This window comes from Platichthys flesus, chromosome 2 (genome assembly GCF_949316205.1).
Source record: "Platichthys flesus chromosome 2, fPlaFle2.1, whole genome shotgun sequence".
In the NCBI taxonomy this organism is placed as follows: domain Eukaryota; kingdom Metazoa; phylum Chordata; class Actinopteri; order Pleuronectiformes; family Pleuronectidae; genus Platichthys; species Platichthys flesus.
In genome coordinates, this window is record NC_084946.1 from 18452057 (window position 1) to 18475907 (window position 23851).

General features: G+C 42.7%; 1 protein-coding gene across 1 annotated transcript in view; it reads right to left on the reverse strand.

Annotated features, from left to right (window-relative positions):
* cacna2d2a (calcium channel, voltage-dependent, alpha 2/delta subunit 2a) overlaps positions 1 to 23851 on the reverse strand; it is a 144618-nt gene that overhangs the window by 94278 nt on the left and 26489 nt on the right. The window contains exon 3 of the mRNA XM_062404065.1: positions 9138 to 9254. Within this exon, the coding sequence (XP_062260049.1) occupies positions 9138 to 9254 (117 nt within the window). The remainder of the gene's footprint in view (positions 1 to 9137; positions 9255 to 23851) is intronic.

The window sequence follows — 23851 nt, forward strand, 5'->3', positions numbered from 1 at the left end:
ATTTACATAATACACACCTAGCAGCTAGTCTGGAACACCCCCTGAAGAGCCTAGTAAAACAAGAACAAACGCATGTTGGAACCAATTGCAACAGAGGGTGCCGCAGCAGGCCAATCAGAGCAGGCTGGGCAATAAACTGATAAATTAGAACTCGACACATCTTTCTGTTTTGTTTAGAATGCAGCATGAACTTGCTAAGGCAGTGAAGATGTAATCTGTGGTTAAAAGCCTTAAAAAACTTATCCAACCCAAGGGCTTGTTTTTCCATAGATGGATAAACATTATTTCAGGTTGAGGTGAGAGAGTGAGGACAAAATTATGCTACCTGACTGCACTGAGCACAGCAACCCACTATTTAAATAGAGTGCCAAAGATTGACATAGTTTTCGCATCATCTTCCCATACCTCATGTTATATTGTAAATTCTTTGGTTGTTATGTTTGCCATCTGGTTCTTCAGCACAAAGAGGGAGAGAGGATGATAGAGAGAAAGAGAAAGATAGAGAAAGAGAGCAAGACCGAGTGAGACAGTCAAGACCAAATAGTTATAAAGCCACATTAGCAGATGTGGATTCTCCCAAAACCACCTCTTCCATATATTTACCTTGTAAATGCTTGATGTTGTTTGGTAGCTCTGTACATTATATTTATGTGTCTAGCACATTTCAGACACTAAGTGTTTTTAAACCTGTTTATTTGTTTGTGCCGTTTGTTAGCCTTGGCACTTTACTGCTTATTTCACTCAGGACATGTCTCTTATGATATAAAAACAACAGAGGTGCTGTTAAAAGCTAGAACCGGCATGAATACAACCTCACATCTGAAGGTTATACTCTTATTTCCCCCCGCACTGCATGCATGTCACATTCTCATAACGGCTGAGCAACCCTAAAAGTCGGATCCTAGAATCATCGCTGTATTCCGGTTCAAAAATCACTTAAATATCTCTCCAGAATGACGTGAGGGGGAGCAAGGGCGCCGGGAAATCTCACAGCCTCTCAAAGAGGGAGACAGCTTCTTCATTTGTCACCACTTCACGCCAACAGGAGAGACATAATCACTTGCTGCTGGTGGTGTAATTTATTGCGGGCACACCAGCTGCTGTCGCACTGCTGCTGCTGGGAATGACAAAAAGAAAACGTACGAATCCAAGGGTTTTCAAGTGATTTCCATATTGTGAAATCACTTGATCCTTTCTTTTAAGGACGTACACAGTATTCATCAGTTTACCGCACTGGAGGCGGCACACCACACAAAACCACACTGAATAAGTGACTGGAACAAGTCAGGAGCTCCATTGAAATCAATAGACAGGTCCAAATCAGACAAGGAGAGCTTCACTTTTACTATTCCTCCTGCACTCTGCCACCGAGGACCGATCCAGATGTGAGTGACAGCTCTCGCCCCTCGGCTTCACTGTGGTGGGATCGGAGGAGCCTCGCTTTAAGGGCTGGTGGCCCTTTAAAAGACTGAAGGCTAAATTTAGCTGTTATAAATTGGTTATTTGTGCCGGATGCCTGTTCAATTAAAGCCAGCCACTGAGGCGGCTGAGAACTCACTGGCTTGGTGACTCAAGTCATCAACCTCCACCCACAGAGAGGTGGTTACAGTCGCACAGTTACAACACTAACAATAATTAAACTGTTGATTTCTCATTGTTGCTTTTAATCCACCATGAACATATATGTGTATAAAGTGAGTTATCACTAAAATGGATAAATAAATAGTTACACATTTCATTTCTCAAACCATTAGATGATCAAAGCTTCACACTTGACAGTTTTGTTTAAAGATTCATCTTTATTCTAATAAAGCTGGAGCATAGAGAAATTGAGCAGATTCACTTCATGTGTTGTTATGATGGATTGTTGCACGCCAGCACCTCTTCAACCCTGCATAGACTTTATAAAGGTATAGGTCGTAAGCCCCATCTCCTCCGTATTAGAAGGCTAACTTAAAACTCAAAGTCCACATTAAGTATATTTTTCTCAAGCATGTTTTCTGTCCTTTTAGGTAGTTCTTATAACAATGATGTTTGCTGAGGTGCTCATTTGTCTGGTCAATTTGGATTTAAGGATTCACAGCTGAGACTGACTCACGATTGGTCGAGCACATTTATCAGCAGGACCTGGATACCAAAGCTCCATTATCCGATCGCTACAGCAGAGTCTGGCTCCATAATGCAAGATGGGGTGTATCCAGGATTTTTTTTTTTCATTTTGGTGCAACTGGATGACATAGTGTCACAGAGGGGTTTTTGACCACTCTCAGCAATGCAAACATATCAGTATAAGTATCAGTGTGAACAGGTCTCAAAGTTCACCAGTTCACACTTGTGCTCACGTGCGTTCTCACACTCCCTTCAGAAAGTGTGTCGGCTGTGAGTGTGGCGCGCGAGCCGGTGTCTCAGTGAATTATTAACAAACGCAACATGATGACCAATGACTTGGAGCGGCCCTTCCCTCCCAGTCCCTGACCCGGCTGTGTCGTCTTGGTGTCCACGGTCAGGGGGAGACGGAGGCCCACGCGGTCCCGGCACGGTGTCTTGTCCGAGCTCCCCTGCGATCCCGAGTCTTCGGTTCACTGTGACGTCCCTCCGATCACACAGGCCCACCAGTCGTCTGCAATTTGTAGTTTTCGATCGCTATGACAGATATATCTATATATATCTATATAAACTATATCTTCTAAGGTTCATTTACTCGATCTGCAGAAAAATTCCCTTTGCGACTCAATAAAATAATTTGGCCCTTACTGTTTGATGAATCATGCCAACTGATGTCAATATTTTCAAAATCTGAAAAGTTGACTGATCTGCACATTGTCTACTACCACAAGGCCTACTCCGTAAACCGAGTTTCTTGGTAAGTCTGTGGTGCTCTCTCTCTCTCATCAAGAGTCAGACTATTAGATCAGTACAACTCTCATGTCTGTGCACTCAATCTGAAGCAAACTAGCAGCTACAAACTGGTTGGCCTATCTCAGCATAGCGTTGGAAACTAGGCCCTGTCACATTTTGTGGAAAAGTTCATACTTGAACTGTATTGAAAGGTTTGAATTCAAAATATCATACTAGAAGCATATCAGACCATCTTAAGTAGTTTGCTTTAAGATCCAGCAGAGGGTGCACACTATCAGCTTGACCTATTGCATACCCTCTTGACCTGTTTACTGAGCAGAGAAGCTTCAGTTGTTCAGCCCTGTCTGACTGTGTGCTTGGGGGGGGGGGGGGGGGCAGAGTATTTAAATATGTTTGAATGAAATGCATGTTATGTCTGAGAAGTTCAAATTGGATTTTTGGAAAAGTTGACAGCTCTATGGTAAACTCTGGGGTTTTATTCATTAGATTTATATGAATGCGTGTTCCAAGGTCAAAGATGGATTTTCTCACTCAATTGATTTGTTGTTTTGGTGTCATTCACCATGTCCACAAAACGGGGATTGGGTTTAAATGTCGGGACATAAATCATCAATCTGCTCGCTGTTGATCATAAAGCAACAGACAACAGAGGGTCAGTCAGAGGAGGGGAATATAATAAAAGGGTAATTTGAAGCTATAGAGATAAATATATAAAGGCATATTGCATGTGATGAGCTGGAGACAGACAGTATCAAGAATGAATGGTTATGGACGCTGTTTGTTATTTCAGCATCAGACAAGCTGCCTCAGGTGTGAACGGCCCATTTGAGACTACACTGCACTTCAGCTTCACTTGTGCTCTAAAGTATTTGCTGCACATCCGCTTATGTGTTGCACATAAACCTGTAGAATGAATCCTATCTACGGGTCAATCTAGTGACGTGAGCCACAGATCTCAGCCACTGAAAGGGTTTTTGCTTTATATTGTGAATGTTTGTCTGCTGCTGCAAACTCCCGACAAACTCCTGTAGCTTGTCAGGACACTTCCTTCCTTCCCGACCCTGCAACCATCTCAGTAACATCCCAGTGGAGCGCTGGGTGTGTATCCATCAAGCCGGGAGCAGCCCAGAGGCGTCCATCCCACAGCCTGTAAGTGGTATTGGAATGGTATTGAGATCTGTGTAATTGGATTAGACCCACCTTAGTCCCCCCCCTCTTTTCCGCCGGCCTCCTCTGTGAAATCGGAACTTAAGAGCATTGACAATGGTCGTTTTTGTTGTGCAGCGGCTGATGGGAATGTAACATGATCTCCGTCTGTAGCTCCTGGCCTCATCTTGCCTCCCCGAGGCTGGAAAAATCTCAGCAGCAGCCTGACTGACAGCTCCACTCTGCCTGCCTTTGACTGACAGCAGCACAGGATGCTTGTGGGGTCTCTGCTGGTTCGGAGGAGGGAGCCAAACTGATCTCAGGGCCAGTGTGGTGATCATATGGAGCCTCGTGAAGAGACGCACAGGGAAAGGGATGAGGGCTCAGATCAGTCCGGGAGGTCCAACACACCTGTTTGGCTTTCTACACATGACAGGTTAGGTGGAGGGCTGTGTTCTCTGGCTGATCTCAGTTAAAAGGCCTGTCAGACACAGACACAGACACACACACACACACACACACGCACACTACCATAGCTGCACTCAGGTGTGAGCCTGTTGCTCCCCCGCCACTACAGAGAAACTCATACCGACAGCGCCGGTTCATGCAATGTGCAGTACACAAACACACACTGTGCCCAGCTGCACATTAATGCACTGAGAGTAGTGACACAAAGTGAAAGAGATAGGATCTATGTTTGACAATTTAGAGGAAAAAAAAGTCAAGATGCTCAATTTAATTTGAATGTGCCGTCACAGGCCTCTGGGATCCACACTCATTCAACAGCAGCAGTGCAGATATTAGAGCTTGACTGATATTGTGTTTTGAGGGCAGATTCCGACCGGTACAGTATATGGGCCAATATTCTTAGGTTGTTTGTTGTTGGTTTGTACTGGAGATTATAGGTTTTGCTTCTGTTCACCTGGCCCAAGCCAGGAGAGGACAAATAGAAATTAGCTAAATTAAGATTTCGCTTCATCATCAAAATGCAGTTCGTTTGCCGGTACCGTTTCACATGAATGACGACAAGAACAAAGCAAATACATATACAAAGTTATTGCACCGCGCATTACGAATCCGTGCCTGCCGTGAAATTGACATTACCACGCCTTGTTAACATTTAGTGCTCGTTCCACACAGGGACACTGAGACCTGCAGTTGGACAGATGAACAAACGATTCATCTTTTACTTTCACCATTTCTAAATGAACCACATCTTTCTCTACCTTATGTTTTAAAAAAGAATAGGTTTTCATACCGGACATGCCAAACAGCATCTGTGATGGGCCAGCTGATAAAATCATTGAATCATTATTATCAGTCAGGTTGTCTCATGTGACTGCTATCTGCGTCAGATAATCTGATGTCCACGTATAAAAGAAACACAACGACGTTTGCTTCGGTTCACAGAGCCACTGAAATGAGCAGAAGACTCAACCATGAAAGGACTTTCTTTTTTTTTTTTCTCCGTGTCACATTTTTCGACCTGCTTCAGAAAACAAAGGGATTTATAGAAACTGTCCAGCGGCACCATGGAAGCCTGTCAGCCGCCCGGGGTTTGTGTTACATTTACATTTTTGACGACTGTGGAATCAGATCATTATTTGAGAAGATCGCTGCAGCCAGAGGGAGGAGAGGCAGAGCAGACGGGGACGTGGAGTGGAAGAGATTGAGACGAGTGAAGGGAAAGAATAAACAACTACATAAAGTCCGCTCATGTTGCTTCTATTTTAAGAGTGATAGGAACATCGAGTACATTGCACTTTAAATAATGTTTTATTTAGATATTAGATAATAATTTCCTGGTGCTGGATTGAAAGAAAAGAGACTATTTTGTGCTCATTAAACTCTTTTCAAACTGTTGCATTTCTCAAACTGTATCTTTTCCGTGGCAGAAATAATTCCAGCTTCATTGCCGAAGCAGGTTTAACAAGAAAATGCTCACGTCCTGGATTTGGGGTTTTTCCTTCCGTCCCGTTCCCTGACTGCACAAACACAGCATTTAAATGACTAAAATGTGTTAGTAATTAAGGAATTAAGGTTTAAGCAACTAAGGTTTAAGCAACTAAATCCAAAGCAGTAAAAAACGCTTCCCTCCCCACTTTATATCAGTAACTGAGTATTTAGAGTCAATGTGTATTTTCTCATTAGTAACATAAACATGAATTACAACGAATCACCCGCAGCAGTATTTAAATAGGTTGCAGAAGAATAATTTCTTCCTGCACGCGCACGCACGCCTGTGCATGTGTACACACACACACACACACACACACACACACACACACATGCTCACCTCCTGTTTTTTCAACGTGTGGCAGGGAATATATGGGACTAAATAACCATTACAGGGGGTAGAAACAGCCTGGAATATAAAACGCTGTCAATACAGCGCCGAGCAGAGTTTGAGACCTTCTTATCTACAGAGTGCATTAAGACATGGCTTTCACTTTTCTCCTCGTATGAATAATAAGTCCACATGAATATATTCACATAATGTCTTGAATTTTTAGTTCCAGTGAAAACTGAAAATCCCAACCTTCTAAAAAATGAAACGCGTTAACTTGTTGCATACGTCTTGTTGAGGTTTGTTCTACATGATGACTAATGGCTCCCTATTTGTTGGCGCACTTCGTTTCCTTTTTGCAATTCCTTTTTTATTTGGCTCTCTTCCCCCGGCTTCCTATTTTTTTTTCTTTCTCCCCAAAGTCTTCTCTACCCCCCCACCCCCCCCCCCACCCCCCCCCCCACCCCCCCCCCCCCCCCCCCCCCCCGCCATCCTCGGCTCCCTCTCTACTTCCCTCCCGCTCTGTGCTCATTTTTAAATCTATGAATTTCTGAACATCATTTTCTTGATTTTTCCACGCCCCAGGGAGACATTCTCATTCCAGCCTCTCTCTTTTTTCACCTCATTTCCTCCCTCCTGAGTGAATCTCCCAGACGGGATGTGAGGTGACAGTGTGGCCTGTGGAGGTTAGGGTGGGGTGGGTCGGGTTTGTGTGTCTGTGTCTCTGTATGTGTGTGTGTGTGTGTTGAAAGAGGTGGAAGTGGTACTGAAAAGGAAAACCGGGTTGGAGGATCAATGCTCTGCTCTTCCAAATCCAATCCTACACATGACCACGGGAGACGTACAGTAACACCTTCTCTTCCCTTTCAGGATCCGAGCCGGAGAATTAACCGTGCCTTTGAGAGACTTCTGCTTCCCCTTGGCATGAATGTGCCTCGTCCCACAAGGCCTCATGCTCTCGACAGATATACACTCCTGCCCCTTTGTGAGGATTCAGCAGTGTTAAAAAAAAAACCTCCATGCTCTTGCCTTGACTGACCAAATCTGAGCAGAAACAGAGAGAAGTGAAAGTGGACAGAGCCTGAAACCGGCCCGTTCTTAAACGAGGAGCCACATGGACGAAATTCTAATTATCCCCTACAGGCACTCACAGACGAGAAACTCACACACATATGATCTGAAACCGTAGTGTGCGTTAGAGCAAGAGGGATGGGAATACATGTAGATTCTATCATTTCAGTGTAGCGAGTGTGTGTAGCTCCTGCAGCACGATGAAGCTGATCAGAGTGATTCAAAGGAATCAGTGTGTGTGTGTGTGTGCAGTGTGTGTACGTGTGGGTGAAGATGATGAGCATCACAGTCTGATTAAAAGGACTTTCTCACAGCCATTGAGGGGGGGGGGGGGGGGGGACAAATTAAGGTTTAAAAAGCAAAAGAATACAAATTATAATCAGGTAATTTGGGAATTACGAACCCTCAACGTCCGGTAATTTTAAGTGTGAAGGTGACTTGAAAAGATATTTACTGCACTGCAGACAGCAACACTTTTATTGTGTTCTAGTTTGTCTTTTTCAGAATTAGCTCAGACCAGTGCAGTGCACGTTCTTAACCAGCCTGTTTGCTGGTTCGTGGTGACGCTGGCTGCAGCTTTTCACTCTGACACTGTAAAAGACCGAGGGCAGGACTCAGTCCACAGAACCACGGAGCTGTTCACCTGTTTATTTTATACTTCAGGGAAGCTCGACTCAGTAGCAGAACCGTGGAGAACCAGTTATCCTGAACGTGCTTTGATGATTCCCAGCCACAGCGCTCTGTAGCACCGGTGAATACTGAACCCTCAAACGTCCGAATCGCACCAAATTCGACTTTGCATTGTTTTGGGCCCTTAACAATACACACGCAGAGTGTAAAGCCGATTAGATGAAAGGTTGTTGACATATACGTTCCACATACAGACAGATTTCTGGACTCATCAGATAGATGATCCTTTTCTTCATCGATTGTCTACACGTTCCCTTATTTCCCTCCCTGTCGCTACTCTCATCCCAGAGTGGCCTCCCCTCTTCCTCTTCCTCTCTCGGAGGTTCCTCACTGTGAAAGCAAAACCATTTTTTGGAATAATCACAGAACTGTCTGAACATAACAGCGGGAATAATTATATTGGGAGAATGCAGGACGCTGCAGTGATAACCTCAGAAATAACTGACAACATTGCAGACTACACAATGTATGCAGTCAATACTGAACAGGAAAACAAGAAACTCAAATATGCTCAGCAGAAAAAAAGAATAATCTTAAAAACCTACTGCAATAATTCAGAGGAAATACACTGCTCTCAAGAAATTGAAGGAAGAAAGTCAACATCCTTCAATCACTCAACATTGGAGGAAGTTCAATCATCCTTTGCCACTGCACTTTACTCTTTACAAATATTATTCTGTCCGTAGTGAAAGGTCAATATAATCTACCTATTTTCTGTATTTTAATTTAAGTATTTGGAAGAAATACATCATCTATTACCTTTTTTATTCTATTTAATAATGCAATGTATTTTGTCTTTTAGGAACATGCTAACAAATAGATAAGAGGATGATACAAAGTGAACAATTGTATTTGATTTCTATTTCAGCGTGTACACACAATGAGGCACGTTCGATAAATATATTCTACATATTATATTTGAATATATATATATATAAGTCACTGAATGTATTTGTATCAACAGTAACTTGGCTTTCCAGGAAATTCAAAGGATGCAGTGTGTTTGTTACCTGTGCACTACGAGAGTACAGAGTGTGTTTGTACACATGCAGGTGTTACAACGTGTGGAGAACCAGCCTCTTACCTCCAGGGCTTTCCTCTTACTGTTGAGCAGCTTGGAGATGTCCCGGGCCACTCGCTCCACCAAGTCCTTGGGGTTATTTCTCTTGATCTCGAACTGGCTCTTCTTCTCGTTATAAATCTGCAGACGGAGAACAAAAGGGAATCAAAGGTCAGGCGGCCGGAGCCATTGTTTCAATCGAGAGGCTCACACGGGAGAGGGTTTGCTTATTCCAGAGGTAGCACAGGCGATGGGATGGTAAACATTTACTGCAAAGCGGGCGGCACACAGCCTGGTGTTATACCCATAAGCGTCAGCCCTGTAGCAGAATTAAACACAGAACCGAGGCTTAATGGCAGAGCACTTAGCGTGCTAGATGCAGTCTGGCAGTCAGGATCAAATTAAATGAACACAAACGCACTCCAGCAGATCCTCACTGCCGGGTGAACACCTTCCGTCTCCACAACGTTAACTCTTTTAAAGCTACGACAATTAGCCTTATGTACAGCCTGGTGACAACATGTTGGTGAATTGATCCACTGGTTGAATGAAGAATATCCTGAACTCAACAAGCCCAAGACTTTTTAGCAGTGAAAACTTATTAAAGTGAAAGTAGGAATTATTATCAATCAGAAATTGGCTCTAAAAAGAACTCTTACAGCTTCACACAGATAAGAACCAGTTAAGACCAGACTGTTTATAAAGATGAACAATATGACTCATCTTGATCTCCCCCTGGTGGCTGTATTATTGGTCATACACGCTGCCTCCCCCATTTATTCTTTAAACAGATATTTTTTTCTCAAATATAATTTCCGTCATTTTAGGTAGATGTTATCACAATAACGTTTGTGCAAGTGTTCATTTTGGTTTTAATTAGTTTTGGGATGCTATAAAAATGGGGATGAACATCAAAATTGGAGTGAATGTATAACCTCGGTGCTGTGGCTCCACCCTCCCCCCCCACCCCCCCCCCCCCCCCCCCCCCCCCCCGATCCGACTCTGTCTCCAAATCGTATTTTCAGCACAAGATGGCAGTGTGGATACAACCAGGATATGTTTGGCTTCACTTCTGGATAGTGGGAGGAAGTGGAGACGAGTCATCCATCTTCATATACTGTCACTGGTCAAGACCCATAAAGCACACTCCAAATTTGCAAACCTTTTAAAAGAAGTCATAGAAATGGGTTTTGGGTGCCAGGAGGAACTGAGATGTCTGGGGAGGAGGGGCCTCCAGAGGTAGAATGACAGATGCTTGGACCACTGACAGAGGAAGGTACTTGGGAGATTAGTCTGCTACCCCTGGAAGAGTTGTGGCTGACTCAGCATCCACGGCTCTCTGTTGGATCTGTATCATACAACCGAGCACTGCCCGAGGGATTAGCTCATATCCTGCTGCCCTAAGACACAGAGAGACCCACTTTCACACCTTAAAACCCATTTTGTATAGTTCTGTCTGAGGAAAACCAGGAAAAGCCTGTTGTGGTCGAATATTTAAAAGCAATTAGTGTCGTATTCACATTCTCCTATTTTTTTGTGTTTGGTTTAATCGGCCTTATACATTGATTAACTCAAATTTGACCTCTTCAATCAAACAATCAATCATTTTACTCAAGTGATTAGACATTTGATACTGAACGCTTGATATGAGGATGTACTGCAGTGGTTTTAACAGATAGTCACAATAAGTAGAATATCAGACTTTAGTTTAAATCTACAGCTCGAAAGATTGAAAGAGTCCACAGCCGCCTGAAGAGAAGATATCACACATGTTTCAGATGTAGCCACTCATTAAATATGATTGATCTTCAGACCGGTGGGAGGACGTTTTGGAGACATGTCGTTATAAATATATATATACTTTAAAAAAAAGTCATTTTGAAAATTAATTGGAAAAACTTGATGTCTCTTCTTAAACACTTTGGCAGAACAAAGACTTTAATTCAGGTTTGAAGTGTTTCTGAGGTCAAAGTAAGACTTTTAAAGAAGTTGATTTCAGCCTTAACAGGAGTCTGTTCCAACGCAGAGGAAAGAATTGACCAGACAAGAGACCACTGACATCACAATTGGAGAACATGGTGAAATTCATGGTTTTTCTTTTACTGCCAAGTATTTCACAACCTTATGCTTTTCATTAGTTTACAAGACTATACTGGAGCTTCAGGAATATACTGCTCTTAAAACATATGACAGAATCTGTGAAACAATACTCTCTTAACATATGTGTCATTAAACAGCTATTAAACCCGTGGACACGCTATCTTTTTACTCCTTTGATGTTATCCATCTCTTTCATTCACTTAGCGGCGACTGTGCACTTTAACAACCACGTATATGCAAATCAAACTTGGAGGCTCACAGCAAAACTTTAGAAAAAAACACGAAAACAGCCTGGATAATATGAGGGACACAAAAAAACTAGTTAAATAAATAAATGTGGAAATAGAAAATGAAAAACTAGTAGATCTGATGATCACAATGCTACAAATAATCTGGCTTTACTGAGTCAATCTTTCATAAATTAAGAAATGAACACAGAAATACAGAAATCAATAAATGTAGGGTTACAAAAAATAGCCCCTTTAAGCTAGATTTAGTTTTCATTTATTTGTTTGGTTGTTTATTCGTTTATTCTTTTTTTTCCATATTTTTGTCCTTCGTCAGTTGAGGCCTATAAATATGGCACAAAGACCTGGAAGGTGAGTCTTTACAACACTGCAGTTTGCCAGTCTCATGCATTCTCAGTTGGTTCTGTTCAGAGCGAGAGAAACACTGTGTGCATGTATCATGTGATCTGGTTATGCATTAATTAAACAAGGCTATTTTGGCGTCAGGTTTCAGAGTCCGTCTATGGTATTTGATATTCAATCGTTGATCCGCCCACACGCATGCACACACACACAAACACGCGACAGCTCACGTATCAGTTCGATCACACACGACTGAAATCAGCCCAGTCCGAGGTCTCCTGACTGAATAATTCCTCTAAAACGGTCAAAGTAATGATCTCCTTCTCTGTTATGAAATATCACGTCTGTGGGATTGATGTGTTGATGTGCAGCAATTAGGAAAGGAAAACACTGGGGTCCATACGATCCATCTCTGTCAAGCCGGGAGCTGGGCAGGCCGCCAGAGGCAGTTTCCTTCCACCGGCCCAGCGAGCAGGCAAACCTGGCCCCAGACGCTCCCACCGCGCCAGCCGAGCACTCTGGTGAGATTGCCCGGTGTCTTATTTTGGCCGCCCTCTGAGGGAATCAAGGATCCTGCTTAGTTTCAAACAACACTTCTACTTCTCAAAGTGAAACCTGAAGGTGAAATCTGCAGGCTCCTTAATAATGCGACAACATTTTTTTTTTATCTGTAAATGTTTTTAGACGAGTGAAACAGGTGGTTCAAATCTTTTCGTTACATTTTTTCGCTTGGGCTCCTCATCCCTAGAAAGTCATTAGTTTGCGATTTAACAGTCTCTGCACACACACACACATACACACACACACACACACACACACACACACACACACACACACTGTATATCCATCATTACCCTTCAGTTCTAAGTGAGGCGGTCCTCAAACCAATAATCACGTGAACGTTAGCACAAATGAGCGTTGCTGTGCATTTTCACATACACATCACCGCAGGGACTCACACACACACACACACACACACACACACACACACACACACACACACACACACTCATTCCAGAGGGCTTTTTGTCAAGGTGGAAGAAGCCATTAATGGAATCTTATTAAACCATAAAACCAGAGCAAAGTTTTCTCCGCTCCATTGACAGACTAGAAACTCTTGACTCTTATAAGCGATGCATTTTCAAGTCGATTTAAAAACCATGTCAAATTTGTTTTTAAATCAATATTCATTTCCTTAATGTGTGGTAGTGCTCTCTGCCTCTGCCTCCCTCTCTGGAAGATTCATGACCGTCTCAGGGACATTACAGACAGAGCCTTGTCTGCTCTGAGCTTAGAAACAGAAGATAGAAGTGAGAGATCAATATGTAAGGATTCCTAAAAATATTTTTGTTTTAATAAACAGGATGGTCCTTTTTGTGAATCCCATCTAAAAAAAAAAAAAATTTTCTGGATCAGAAAACTTGACTTGGCCTTAGTATTTAGGGATTGAAAACGTCAGACGTGTACTGTGTATTTGTACAGCATCCAATACCACAATCATCAAACAGCCTAAATGGAAAATATACTGCCAAATTACCTCCTCAAAACATAACGCCAGCAAACCATTAACAAATTGAGTCAACCACTGTCACTGTGGTCCACAACTTGCAGCACACACACAGTTAGTAAATGGCCACCAGCCCTCATTTAAAAAACACAGGCCGAAGGATTATCAAACTGGGGTTGATCAAGATCAATAGTGGGTCCAGATAAAAAATACAGGTTACAGTTGGGGCTGTTACTTTTTCCGCTAGTCAAGTTCCAACGGGTTTGACACAACACTGCCTGTGTTTTGAATATATTAGAATATGCTTTGCTATTGCTGGAGTCGTCCAGCATGTAATTACTGACTTAATTTATTGATATTCTGAAATCACATTTAAATTCACTAGACTGAGATTTATATTTGGATCGGCACTCAATAACACATACTCGTAGATATCGGTTCCCTAAGCATGCCTGATTTTCTCATCAAGATCTAAGAATTATTCTCTGAGAAAATAAGGAAAATGTTAAAAATAAAAAAGATCGATCTTGCCATGTACTTAAACTAAAGTAAAAAACAATTCCTGCAACAACTACACAGGGGTGCAAGCATCAGGAGGTAATCAAACAGGTCTCTATAGTTTGAATATGGGGCACTGGGGCCCATAGAATAATCTAGTGGCAGCAAAGTGGGGCAGTGGTTAGGCCCCAAGGTTTGAACCAGCACCTTTCTGTGTGCAGTTTGCCCAGTGTTTGTGCCCCCCTCTAACCCAGTGTCATCTGGGATTGACTCCAGCCTGTGACCCTCAAAGCAGAAGTGATATAGATAATGGATGGATGAGTAAAGAAATCCAGATATATCCACATACACAGTTTGTTCCCTCCTCCAGTGATCTATGCCTCTCTATCATGTATCATGTGCTGTGACATAATAAAAAGCACTAGCATTTGTTTTTGTGTGCGATCAACTATGGGTGTTTTCCTGAGGAAATCCATTTCCCGTTTCATCACTCCTTGTGGACTAATAAAAACACAAAAGGGAGACAAATAGAGATAGATAGGGGTGTATGGCGCTCATCTTCCTGACAGGTCAGCCATTACATCCTCCTGTAACGGGGCAGATGAGGTCCCTGCCCTGTCTGAGGGAAGATTGAGGGGCGCTGTCAACCGGACGGAGCTCGGGCCCAGAAAGAAGCAGCCGGCCGACGAGCATTAGGCTGCAGGAGGAAGTGACTCAGACGGACGGCACCTGGTAATGTTTGCCACGACAGGCCGGGGGGGGCTTTGAAATCCCCTTTAGCTACAGGCCGGAGAGGAGGGACCATCATCACTGAAGGCCCTCATGCATTAGCCCAGCTGAAATTATATTTGAGGGTTTTTGAGCTTGACTCACTCACAGGTAATGGTCCAGCAGAAGGAGAAGCAGCAGACTGATCACCATTTGCAATGTTGGAGCTGAGGTGAACAAATACCAGAAACATAGAGAAACATGCTAATAGTTGTCATCAATTGCAATATAACAAAAGATCAATATATTGATACATTTTTTATGCATTGTACAAACACAGTAAGGAGGTATAACACTTGATTGGTTTTGATGTTCCACTCCAAGTCGAGAAAGTGAAGTCGATGCTAAAGTACTTGAAACAAGCATTCTCTCAAATGACCAGCAGAGGACGACTGTTGCAAAAATAAGTCACTTTCTAAGTCTAAGAGAAAATGACTATACTTCTAATAGACGATATTGCATGGTATGCATTGGGGAATGGATACCATATGATTGACAGCTAGTAACATCCAATGGGTGTAGTTCGCGGGTGTAGATGTGAGTGCAGGGTCCTCGAGCTCTCACCGAGGCTCCTCCCCCAGCTCCTCCAAATGGAGTTACTTCGGTTTTGGTTATTTTTGAACAAAATGGCGCTTCAAGACAGCGGCTCACAAACCAATGGGTGACAATGGGTGATGACACAGTGGGCTGTCACATGTTAAGCAAAGTTTTAAATTTGCATTTAAAACCACAACCTTCACTCTGGAGCAAAAATAAGTCTTGAAATTTAGAAGAAATAACAATGTGACATGATGATATTACAACTCAAATTAAAATCCGTTAATTTGTATAAGAGCACATTCAGTACTGTTGCATTTGTACTGTATCTACTCAGTTGTGTTTTTACAGTACAGCAGACCTATTATCCGACCATCTTTAAATATCAGAGGAGATAAAATGGAGTTTTGATTTAACTTTATTTTATCGATTCGCTTAAATTGATTTGCTTTAATGTACACAAAATCCCATAAGAGTGATACATAGTCGATGGTGCAAGAGGTACTCAGACCAATCGCTCCAGTAAGCTAGATGATCTATAAAGTCTCAGTGCATTGATTGGTGTTCCTCTCCCACTAAGAGACTATGGGTGTGTTTTAGTGCCATTAACTGTACAGAAATGTCGGCTCTGAGCAGCATTTTAGAAAAAAAAACTGTGCATTGAAAATAGAAAGAACAAATAAAATGGACATGTCTGCTCTTTGATGCCCATCATTTCCGTAGAGAGGAATGATAATTCATAGGGAAAGGCTGTGGAGCAAATAACAGTGTGTGAATCAGTCATGCTGTTGGCTGGAAGTCGTGACGCCTGGCCAGCGCTGTGTGTCGGGCTGTCGTTCTCACAGGAAAAGAGGAGAGGTGGCTCCACAGAGCGCCGCGACAGCCAATCCAACCTTCTGCTGCTCACGCTCACACAGGATCCGGCAGAAGTAACTTTGCCAATTGCCACCAATATGCTTTCTCTGGCAGGCGGGACACTCAAGTACACACTGAGAATCACACAATCACACACACACACACATAGAGAGACACGCAGAGTGAGACATGCAAATGTACATGTGCGCTAAACTCGCGTTCACACCCTCTGTGCAGCTCACACACACACGTCACATTCCCATCATTAGCCATGATGACTGGTTGCCATGTGCCAAGCTCTGAGTGTCTCTGTAAACACGCAGATGGAAAGACAGAGGGTGGCGAGACTCCAGAAGATGACTGTTCAAAAGTGGTATGCTGATTCATCCGACGCTCATCAGAGAGGCCCCGGCTCCGCGTGTGGACCCCGACGCTCCTCAGCTTCACTCTTCAATAGCGACTCGTGTTTTGCTCCGCCTTGGACTTTTCACGATGTTCCTCAACACAGTCAAAACAGTAAACGATAACAAATGAAAATGATTTCTTTCTGCCCCCGAAGACTTATTTGTTGACCTTTTTGTTCACTGTGTTCGCTGGTGGAGCTGATGTTCTTCGGTGGTGTTGATGTTATTGTCGCTCCATCTGTGTCTAAAAGAGAGGACTGCTTATCTCTCTGGGAAGTAAGCTACAACAGGCCGCGTCTGGCTGCAGCGGCGGCGAGTTTGACAGAGACAGATGCCACATCGTTAAGGAATATTAGTGGGCTCCGCCGAGCAGACCCGGCTTCCAACCGGCCCCGGGAAGAGTTCAATAAGAGGGAACACATAGGGAGCTGCAGCCCCCTCGGAGGAGCTCGATAAGACACGGCACACCAGGAGCCCCTCGTAGTTCAATAGGACCTGGAAGCCTCCAGAGGAGTCCAGAAAAAAAAGCAGAAACACTGATTGCTGTGAGGTTGGTGTCTCGGGGAGGTTTATAGTCCCAATGAGACGAGAGAGGAAAAGAGACAGATCAGTGCGTCAGCAGTGGACGACATGTTTACAGCTCATCTACCACCTGCTCTGATGGCGGCCAGAACTCGGTGCTGCATCACACCAGCTGAACACAAGGGAGTAACTTCACAAACAGCCCCATATGAGTCCGAAACCCCCGTCTCCAATCCACCATGTTTCCAGCAGCTAGTACTCTTAAGACCAAGGACCCCATCATTACTAAATGTGACTGTGTTACTTTAAAAGCAAAGTTATAATACAAAGATTAGTTAGATCTACACTGAAATGCAAACAACAATGACATTTATTTTTCCATCCATTATCCACACAGCTTATCGTTTTGTAAAGGGTCACTGGGGGGCTGGAGCCAATCCCAGCTGACGTTGAGCGAGACCACCATGGACAGCTCACCAGCCAATCACAGTGCCAACACAGAGAGGCAAACCTTCAGTCAATTTAGAGTCTCCAGTCACTGCATGTCTTTGGACTGTGGGAGGAAGTCGGAGTACCCAAAGAAAACCAACGTAGACATGTGGAGAACATGCAAATTCCACACAGAAAGCCCCCTGGCCAGACCGGGACTTGAACCATGAACCTTAATCAGGGTTCATAGATATTTTGACCAATGGATTTCCATGACTTTTCAATAACTTTAAAACCAAATTTCCATGACCAAACATTTTGTGAAATCTCAGAATATACGCGATGAAGTGACAACATTTAGTATTTAAACTAACAATGAGAATTCCAAGGCATCCAGTATACCATAAATGACACAAACCCATGTATGCCTGCTTATATTTCTTTAAAATCATATGAATTATTTAAAACTCAGCGTAAATTAACGACATGACAATATGAATATAACAAATTTCCATGACTTTTCCAAAACTTTGGGGATTTTATTTTTTTCCAGGACTTGAAAAACGCATTTTAAAATTCCATGACTTTTCCAGGTTTTACATGACCGTAGGAACCCTGCTTAATGCTGTGACAGGTGTAACCACTGAACCACTGTGTCTCTTTTTTTATTATCTCCTTAATGGATCAACAAGTGAGGATGTTGATTTTCTGCACTGCAGAAGAAGCTTTTGCCTCATTATTTCAGCACAATGTCAGATACGTGCATATTCAAGACCCAGTTTGACAAGATTATTGTTTCCAAAAACAAGTCAGCTGCGAATATTAGTCTGTCAGATTTGGCAACCACACAACTAATTGGGCCAAGATTCACCAGTATCTGTTGTCATTTCATCCTTTAAAATCAATGTTTGCCAGAAATTAAAAGCCTGCTTTGGTTTCCTACTGTCTGGAGTCAAGGACTCGTTGTCTAATTGTTTCCAACATTATGACACTTTTTCACAGATAAATCTGCCTCCACTGTCAGGGTTAATTGAGCAGATTATGAGAAGGAACAGAATAGAGGAGTAATAAGAGTCCATGACTGTTTCCCAAAAGTAAAGTCAAAGCATCTTGTTTGCCACAAATTAGGAGCATCCTGTTAAATGTGAAAGTAAAGCCCAGATGTACAAGGTTAATCCGGTTATTGGTGATAAAAGATGTGGACATTCTTATTTCTAAAATCACAAACCTCTGTACTGCTACAGCGCAAACAGACACGATTCCAGCACAGTGTCGGAGCAGCGCAGAGTAATTCAGAGCAGGCTGCATCCATGCACTTAGCCAAGGAAACAAAGGCTGGGCTCCATATTTACATGCACCCCTCAGGGAGAGTTTGAGATTAGAGAGGGAAATAAGCAGAAAGATGTCATGGAGGAGAGGAGGGGTGGATTAACTCCTGTAACATTATCAGAGGGACTGTCAACTGGTGATACGCACAGGTCTAAACAAAGGAAAACATTATTAACACAACCGCAGCCATAGACATGAACAAACAACACACACTTTGCATATTACATCCAGCTTTGTTTAATCTCCACGCGGGAAATTGCCTATTCACCTGCAGCTACAGTGTAAATGTGTGATTGTCTTCGATCAGTGTTTTTGAACTTGTCTTCCCTGCATCATTGCATCTTATCAACATCCTGAGTGATCCAATTTTCATCTTCATTTACAGAACTTCCCTTTTTGTGTTTCGTGTAATTGAGGCCGCTCTAGAGCAGGGGTGGATCCACAGGCAGGGCAAAGAGGGCACTGGCCCCCGCTGAAATCTGATCGGCCACTGAATGGCCCCCAGGTCCTGTCATTAATCTAAGAAAAACAAGTAGTCCATTTCAAACAACACTTTTGTTAAGAATTTTTATTTTCTTCTCTTTTTGGAAGTTAACAATGTGCATAGACAAGGAACAATTTCCAAAATAGATTTAACGAGTGGCTTTGCAAACAATTTAGCGTTAACAGTAAACAGGGAATGACTTGAATGAGCACATGGATGTTGGACACATATTTGGCCCCTTTGTGTAAAATGTGGCAGCTTTATGTCTCCTGATCTGGAAAAACACTCGAGCCGCCACTGCTCTGAAGTGGTTTTAAATATTTAAGATTCATTGATTCAGTAGCAAAACTGCTTCATCATTGTAGTCCACCTTAACTAATCCACAGACTATTATCCCCTTTATTAAAACTGACCTTTGAACAGAGGGTTTTAAATTGATCAAGCAAATAAGAATAAAAATAACTCCTCTTCTCCAAACAGATACAGCACGTCAGTATAACAGTGTGCGAGAGGGATATTCATGATGCCAAGGCACAGACGGCAGATACCGAGAGGCAAAAAAAGCCCGGCTGGACAGATGGAGTACACAGCGATATTTTAATTGCCCGGTTTTGTATCTATTCATTAATTAGCCCTGTCAGCAGAACCAAAGGGTCGGGCAGAAGTGGTGCGTGATGCTGGACTTGCTCGGTTCAAACCAGCCGACCAGTTGGGTGACTACCAGATGAAAGGATTCATACTAAGAGACTTGTCGGAGTGGAGGAGTGGAGAAGGACGGAGGAGAAATGTGGGGCAGCCTCCCCCTACCCCCCCCCCTCTCCTCTCCTCCTTTCCATCTGCAGTCAGGGTATTTGTCTTGTAGACAGAGATAAACTGCAGCCCTTTTATTAACTTGCTGATGGTAGGGAATTGTTTTTTTTTTCCTCCATCCGCAAAGGTTTTCTCAAATAGACAACCGCAGAAAATATCCTCCCTATATTTCTTCCCTTCTCTATTTCTCTTATTTTCTTGACTTCGTCCAGCCCATCCTCCTCCCCAGCTCCTACTCGATGCTTCGTATAGCTCTGAAACGACCTGCATATTGTTAAAGTTACGTTTAAAACTTTCATTTCCCCTCAGATCCTTCCAGAGCAGGATCCAGAACCTCCCTGGGACATATTTTGTTGGACCCCTCCTTTGTCTATATCAAAATCTGTAAACAATAATATATGAATAATATTTAAAATAGCCACTTCCAGATTCATTATTTCAAATGGGGGGGGGGGGTCTACAATATTGAAAACACACATTATTTGTCTCACACTGTACAAAGAGCACCTCTTCTCACCCTCTCTCTTGGCTCGCCTCCCAAAAGGCTCCTCTAATCAACCACTCTTCTTTGATCGGTCAACCACTTAGTGTGGGAAATGTCACGCCCCTTACCCGGAGGCTTTCTGATCAGCTCTAAAGACCATTGTAGATAATTCAAACTGGAAGGAGTCTGGTAAGTGACATGGTACTCCGTGATGTGGACACTTGAGTGAAAGAAAAAAAATCAGGAATGCGAACCAGATGTTTGAGGTACTGCAGGAGCAATGTTTCATCTGGGGAAGAAGGACCCGATTTTGCCCCAAACTTTTAAACGCACAAATACACTAAATGGCACACTGGATGATTTTTACCTGAGGAAAATACCTGACAAGGAAAATCTGTTCTGTCACTCTTCTATTTTCCACTGAAGTTACTTGTTATTTGTTTGATTTACGGGGAATCGTATTCCAAATAGCAAAAACAACTAAATTATTGGCCGAGATATATGTGACTATTTCTTAGCTGTTGTTTCAGAACAGACAGAAAGAACCTTACATTTACGTCAGTTCCTAAGTAGATTTTTGTGGTTTAATGTAAAATATATATTTCAGCCCCTTATTCCATTTCCAACATAGCAGTAATCCACATGCAACCCGCCATAAACCGCAGTTTCTACAACGTCCCCCTGCCAGTTTTCAGTGATTATAAATAAATAATGTTATTTGTGATGGCAGCTTTCCTTTGTTTTGTATTGTGTCCTCCAGCCTCTGTGGTATTTTTGTATTTTCCTGTCAATACAGCAGTTTCTGCATCGAACATACGATCATCTAAAATATACTCTCCCATCACATGAACTCAGAACACAGAGAAGACCCATCGTTATGTCGCCTGTGCTTTACTCCAGTGTAAAGTGAGTCCGGTGTGTGATGTCATCATGTTGTGTTGTGTCATGCCAGCTCTCGCCTTCACACAGACATGGATCCAGTTCGGTGACTGTACCTGTTATACGGAATTAAGGTGCAAGCTGTGTGAAAACGGCCTGTGTGTGTATGTGTGTGGGCACACACATCTTTTTACGTGGTGCCCATTTTTTTCTGTATCTAAAGGACTTCTAAAGTGCACCCTGTATAAATCTATCATCCGTTCGCCAGGTTAATTAGATGATTGATAGGGCTCCCGTCCAACTTCATTCTCATTGGTCTCACAGTCTCTGGTGTTAAATTGAAAAGGACAAAAGCGCAACATTAACACCCTTCCAGGATTGATCCTCTAACAGGGGGCATCAAATATGTGACAAAGACTTCAAATGTGAAAATGCAAAAATTGGTATTTCAATATGCTGCAAATACAAGGTTGCTGTCTTCATCTACAATTAATTTAGGCTAATGAGGGCAGGTAGAGTGAACTCAGAGTTTAGTGTATCTAGAGATAACGTGCAGATTCTCCCCCCCGCCCCCCGCCCCCCAGGACCACATGCCGCGACTCAGTAGTTATGATTTCAGGCGACCAAGATTTTCTTTGACTACATTGCAACACATTATGTTTTGATGTGTGTGGGAATTTGTGTTTGCATGGTCGTGTTGTTCAGTGTGTGTGTTTGAGTAGGCCGTAGAGGTCCTCCTGCTGAGGAGACAGAGCCCCGGGGGGGGGGGGGGGGGGGCTCTCTCTCCGTGCCGTCTCCTCCACTTCCTCCTCATTTGACTAATTACTGCGCCACTTCTACGCCACTGATAACGCCTGGCACCTGTCCATCAGTCTTACTGTGAGCTTGGCTTGTTTCTCCCGACTGATACAAATGACTAGCTAAACACCGTCTCATCCAGAGCTCTCTACACATTCATATTCAATAACATTTTAAAGACTGCGGCGCCTCATTCGCTCCTCTGAGAAGCTGCAGCCTGCCCTCTCTCCAGGACTCTGGTGAGCTGTGCAGGTAAAGATGGTGGCACTGATGTCCCTTCCTGTGACTGTGACACTTGACAATAACTGTACATTTTTAACAATCCTGCCCGGTCATAGAATTTTTTTTATTTTGCCTATAGTATTTTTCATGACATTTTTGTTTCCTATTATATATTTTATTTATTTATAATTGCCCAAAAACACCACTGCAAATTCCTTGTATGTGTAAACCTGCTTGACAATAAAACCTGATTCTGATATTATATCAAACCTACACTGTCCTGTACAAATCCCCTCATATTAAGGCTAATGTTTTCCATTCATTATTTATTCAGAATAATCAATGTCTAATTGCATTATTTTTTGTTTGCAGTTCACTGATCATGCTAATGTGGGTGCTGGGTCATCCAAGCTGGAAAATATGAGCACTGCTGCTCTTTCACGCCATCTGTCTGTCCTCTGCAGCTCTCCAAGCATCTTTTACACAGATGCTAAATCTGCCCCTCGCTGAATAAACTGCAGCTCCACACAATTCTGACCCCTGCCAAACTTCAGCAGCTAGATTTCCCCCATAAACTGTTACCGCCCTTCCATTTCCACTGTGTTAAATCATCCTGGCGGCCTTACTGGGTTCCTGTAAGTTCTTTAAATAAGACAAGTCATCTTAAATCTGCCCTGCTGAGCTCTCCCGTGTAAAGCATTGGTAAATATGAACTGCATAATGAGCTGGGGGAAGGCAACTTGCAGAGTCAGCATCAGTTGTGTGTGGATCAGCTATAATTTGGAGAAAAGACTTCATAGCGGCAGTGGAGCAGCAGAGGTCAATGAGGGGATGTTATGTAATTTAAATGGGTGAAAATAGCGTGTTCATGCACGGCAGTAGAACACAGAGCTCATTATCCGGACGTACAGACTAAAACACAGCTAGAAGAAAATTATTTTTGTCATTACAGAGTCCTACAAATGCTTTTTGCTTAAACACAGAAAATATTCTAATGTGAGCTGAACATTTCAGTTTGTTTTCATCCAAATTTAATTGCTGGAGAACGATGGAATTTTTTATGATTCAGTACACACTTTTGTCCACACAACATGCAAGGTTTCTCTGGAGTATCTTGGATAAGGTTGGCTTCTAATGTTGATATAGAAACCTAAAAAACATCTTCTGCCATGCGGCACATTAAACGTATACAATATGTAACTTCAGCTACTAGGGGATTCTCCATCAAAACGATAACAACAGCTTAGTTAGATGATGTTGTGAAGCAGCGTGGGATCATGGGAGTTGATTTATCCACAACCAGGGGCGTTGTTAGGCCTGTTTTAGGAGGCCCCCCTAAAATGTTCCTTAGCCCCCCAAAAAAATAGTTGTGAATTTTTTTTTTTTAAACTTAAAAAAAAATTAAACTATTGTTTTACACATGGACAAGTTATTTATAACTCTAACATGCTACATATGTGAGTGTGTTTCTGGTTTGTATGTTTTCTCCCCTTCAAATTACAATCCAATATCATACTTAACA